The sequence below is a fragment of the Tupaia chinensis genome, unplaced genomic scaffold (genome assembly GCF_000334495.1).
Source record: "Tupaia chinensis unplaced genomic scaffold, TupChi_1.0 Scaffold000047_1, whole genome shotgun sequence".
NCBI lineage: Eukaryota > Metazoa > Chordata > Mammalia > Scandentia > Tupaiidae > Tupaia > Tupaia belangeri.
The window spans coordinates 7,428,943-7,433,759 of record NW_006159505.1 but is presented as its reverse complement, the minus strand read 5'-3'; the positions used below and the strand labels follow the sequence as shown (position 1 = coordinate 7,433,759).

The window sequence follows — 4,817 nt, the reverse complement described above, 5'->3', positions numbered from 1 at the left end:
GCTCCCACTTTTCCCTCCAGGCTCCCCACCCTGTGGCTGGAGCACATGCCCTGTCTCAGCAGGACTGGCCGAAGCTCCAGAGTGCTGGCTTTTGGGGGTGGGGAGATCATGCCTCCCACTGGCCCAGCATCCAGCAGGGGTGGGGCTCACCACGTGGGATGTACCTGAAGGGGGCTTACCTGGCAGGTGTACTAGGTGGGCGCTTACCTGGTGGGATATACTTGGTGGGGCCTTACTTGTCAGGGCGTACCTGGGAGGGGTTGCCTGGTGAGATGTACCTGTGGGGGTTACCTGGTGGGGCTTACCTGGCTGGGAAGGCTGGGCATCAGTGCTGGCCCCTTTGGTGCTGGTGGGGATACAGGTGAAGCTGAGAACAGCTCCCAGGAGATTGGCAATGAGAGCCACGACAGCAGGACACTGAATTCTGGGGACAACAGTTGCATAGGGCCAGGGTCTCAGGGCACGGGTGCTCCTTGAAACACCCCCCACTTGCCCCTGTGGGGACTGAGACCCTCAGGGCACATTCACTAGGTACAGGAAGGAGGGGAGCTCTGGTCATCCTTATCCTTCTCCACAGCATGTCACCCAGCACCTCAGGGTAGGTGGGGACTGAACCCAGAATGCAGAGCCTGGGAAGTGCATTACAGAGTGCTGGGGGGAGTGGCTGAGCCCCCCAGGCCACAACCAGCCGCAGGGATGGGAAGTGCCCTAAAGGATGGACCTGGGGTATGTGTGTGTGTCCCCAGAAAGGGAATTTCAGGGCCCCAGGGATCCTCAGAAACCACCTTCCCTCCCTTCAGGAGCCCCTTCCACACCTCCTAGAGTGGGTGGGACGTACTGGGTCTGGGGGCCTTTGGTTTTGAAACCCAGAGCCTCAAAAAGTTCCCAGATGTGTCCCTCAGGCCACCTTCCCTACCTGCCTGAGACTGGCTGCCCCCTGAGCTTTCATTTCTCCACCACATAGAGACCGGGTTGTGACCCCCTCAGAAGGAGCAGACTGTCACCTGGGGACACAGGTAAGTGGGACTGGTCCAGCCTCCTCCCAAGGGGGAGACAGGAGCCAAGTGGGAACTACTGAACGAGGCTGTAAGAACTCCAGGCCAGAGTGGAAGGAAGGGTCTTCCCCTCGCCAGCTGAGCAAACACCTATATCTGCAGGGGCCCTTCTTCATGAGGCCTAGCCCTTTTCCCCAGCTGACATTGTCCTCTGGACCCCTGAGTTTGAGGAGCACTCATCCCAGGGCAGGTGGGACAGGTCAGATCCTGCACTGAAACCCCAGTGGCCGTTTGATTATAGAGAAAATGTGTGAATTTTAGCTGTTCACACGCACAACCAAAGTCTTGTCCTAGACTTCACCCAACTTGCCCTGTCAGGGCCCCGGGGCACAGACACAGCTGTGTCTGAGGGGCAGCGTCCTGGGAGATGTCCATGCCTGTCCAAATGAGGCCAGCCACTAGCTGCCTCTCCAAGAAGGTCAAAGAAATGACTTCTTCTGCACCCCCCACCGCCAGCTGCATGTGCATGCACACACAAAGGCACACACACGCCTACACACACATGCACACACACACACGCCCTTGTAAGAATTCCTACAGAAACTCCCAGGCAGGAAGGGATTACAGTCCACGCCAACTCAGGGAAACTGGTAGGGCCCAGAAAAAGTGGGGGGGTCAGGCCTTGGCAACCCCTTGTTCTTCGAGCTGGGCTGCCTGGCCAGCGGTTGGCTGGCACTGGGCACTCATCCAGTCTCCCTGTGCTACTGGCCCCTGCCCTCCTCGGCTTCCTGGCTGTGGGCTCTGCACTAATGGGCCCTTCCATGGGCCGGCAGGCAGGGAGAGTCAGAAGCTGGGGACCCGAGTGAGGCCTCTGCTGGGCCCCCACGGGGATGAGGCAGGCACAGGTCCCCCTTCTCCGCAGAGCTGATGTCTGACGTGAGGAGGGACCCCCTACAGTGGCCAGCCCCCATGAGAAGGGCCCTTTCTTCTGGACTGTGGCCTCAGAGGCCTGCACGTCACTGCCCGGGGCCTGGGCGGACAGGGACAAAACTGGCTTTCTCTGCCAGATGCCCCGGAAATGCATGGGAGCGGAGGTGGCCACAGAGATGGCTATTTTGGGAGGCTGGTGACGAGTGAGGGGTGGGTGGCAGGAAGCCAAGCCCCTTCTCCTGGGATCCTGCCCAGCCCTCGAGTCGCGGCAAGTGAATTAAAGGCCAGTGCTGCCCTGGGAAATGGCAGGGCCTGGGGCCATGGACCCTGGAGGGCTCCAGGAGGGAGTCAGGACCCACAGCTGCCTGGGAAAGCCGGGGGTGGAGAGATGGGGTCGTTCTCTTTCCCGCTCAGACCTCTTCCCACTGCCCTAGAACAAAATGCTGGAAAGGAAACTGGAATGGGAAGGAAATTTGGGGGAGCATCCAGCCCTGGGTCTCTGTACGCAGCCAGGGTGCCCCCACCAGGGTCCCTCAGTCAGTGTGTGCGGGCACTCTCTGGGGCCTCCTTCCCAAGGGACTGGCCCAGATGTTGGACCAAGCTGGATGGGGCTCCATCTGGCTTCCATTTATTTATTTATTTATTGCTGGTTCATTCAACACTTTTTTCTAAGTTGAGCCATGACTCTGAGGGCAGGGGCAGTTTAGTTCATCTTTGCCCACCTCCCTCTTTTGGTTGAGTGGATAGACACGAGGCTGGCTGGCTGGACACAGTGACACATTGAAAAGTCACTGCACAGGACTAGGGGAAGGGGCTTCTATCCCTTTTCTGTGACTACCTTGCTGGGTGACTTCATTTCCTTACATGCAAATGCTGGCTGGACTCCCCCTCACCCACCCTCCTAGGACACCTTCTGGGTCTATGCAGTGCCAGTTGCCTGGCAGTCCTGGGCCCAGCCCCACATCCTGCCCGCCAGCTGCCCAGGGAGTCCAACAGAACCCAACAGCCACACCTCAGGCAGGCTGGCCGAGCAGAGCAGTGCTGCAAATGGCTTTCATCCTTATCTCTAGGGCCCTAAGTTTGCTGACATTATCAAAGGATGGCGGCCTAACCCATCTGCTTTTCCAACTCTGACTTTTTTTTTTTTTAAATTTTCCCACAGGGCACATGTGCTCACTGGAGAGAGGCAGAGAGAAAGAGAGAGAGGGAGGGGGGCTGGCAGGTGGCATGGTGGTTGAGGGTGCTGGACTCCCACATGGCCAACAGTGGTTCAAGTTCTGGACCTGGTGGCTTGCTTTCTCACTTTCTCTCTCTCTCTCTCTCTCTTTTTCTCACTCTGTCCCTCTCTGTTCATATTAAAACAAATAAATAGATAAATAAAAGTCAAATAAAATAATTCTAAAAAAAAAAAGAGAAAGAGAGAGAGAGAGAGGGAGGGGAAGCAAGAAAGCACTCCCCATGGCGAATGACCATGACACCGCCCTTCTATTTCCCCTCCTTTCAGAATTTTGGGCATGCGCACACATGTGCCCAGTGTGTTTTTAACCACCAGGTCCATGACTTGAACCATGTAGTTGACCATGTGGGATCCAGTTCTCTTAACCACAATGCCACCAGCTGGCCCTGACTGCTTTTGCCCCTTCCACCCAACCCTGTCACCTATTGGCTCCAAAGTGACAATTTCTCACCAAGCTAGTCAACCCCCCACTTGCCCTGAGGCTCTGGGAGGTGACAGTGCACGTGGCCATGGTCAGCCTGCTTCAAGGGCTCACCCACAGGCCAGGAGGTCCTCTTGGGCTATGCATGCCTCTTCTGTCCACCCTGGGGGACAGGTTGGCGTCAGCTGTGACTGAGTTTCACACGACATCTAGGTTGGCAAGGGAGCAGGGGCAAGATCTCCATGAGTCTCTGGACATTTGGCCCAGGGCCCCGGGATAGAGAAAAGTCACCCCACCTCTCCCAATCCATGCCGGGTGATGACACTATGACCAGAACTACATCTGAAGTGGAAATCTGGCAGAGGTTTGACTCCAGGGCTGGCCTGCCCCCTCCCAGCCTGCATGTCCTCCTGCCACCTGGTCCCTCACTCCCTGACCTTGCTGCCTCCAACCTAGCTGCAAACTCCTTCCTGCCCGGGTTCTTCGCACACGCTTGCTCCTCAGCCTGGGAGTCACCTCAGCCCCGGTGTCTCCTCTCTGGTCCACCCTCCACCCGAGTCCTGTTACTCTAGGCCACTCTGATCCTGTCCGCATGCCTGTTGGCACTAGGACCTGACTCTTTCTGGCCTCCCCAGGTGGGGAAGCAGCAGGCCCAGCGGCTGAGGTTCCTGCTCTGCTGTCTGAGGCATTGCTGGTGAGCCATGGGTTGGGTCAGCCGTCTGCTGGCCCTGTGAGTCACCCTGTCCCAGGACCCATTCAGGGCAGCCTGATGAATGTCTACTCATTAACTTTCCGAGGAAGCTCTGGGTCACCGGGGGTGGAACCCTTCCGCTGGCAGGATAAGAGCTTCCCATTCTCTCACCCAGACTGAAGGGCACGAGATAACGTCCACTCCCAGCTTTCCGAGACCTGATAAGGTGCCAAGTGATTCTGAGCTGAGTCACTGAGGACTCCATGGGTGCTGCAAGGGGCTGGGGTCCTGGAGGGACCACTCACCAGCCAGTTGGTGCCTAGGAAGGTGACCACTGTTATCTCCGGGGTTAGCCTGAGCTCTGGGGTCTATATTTTTTTTTTTGGAGAGATTTTTGCTATAGGGCACGTGTGCTCACCAGACAGACAGAGAGAGACAGAGAGACAGAAAGCGAGAAATCACCCCCCCCCGGGGGGGGGGGACTGGCCACGCCGCAATCCCTTCTCCTCGTTCTCTTGGGACCTTGGGCATGAACTCACATCG

General features: G+C 57.4%; 1 protein-coding gene across 2 annotated transcripts in view; it reads right to left on the bottom strand.

Annotated features, from left to right (window-relative positions):
* SLC67A1 (solute carrier family 67 member 1) overlaps positions 1–4,817 on the bottom strand; it is a 33,638-nt gene that overhangs the window by 11,087 nt on the left and 17,734 nt on the right. For both annotated transcript variants that reach the window (XM_014590834.2, XM_027774390.1), the window contains one exon: positions 306–424. In XM_014590834.2, the coding sequence (XP_014446320.1) occupies positions 306–424 (119 nt within the window). The remainder of the gene's footprint in view (positions 1–305; positions 425–4,817) is intronic.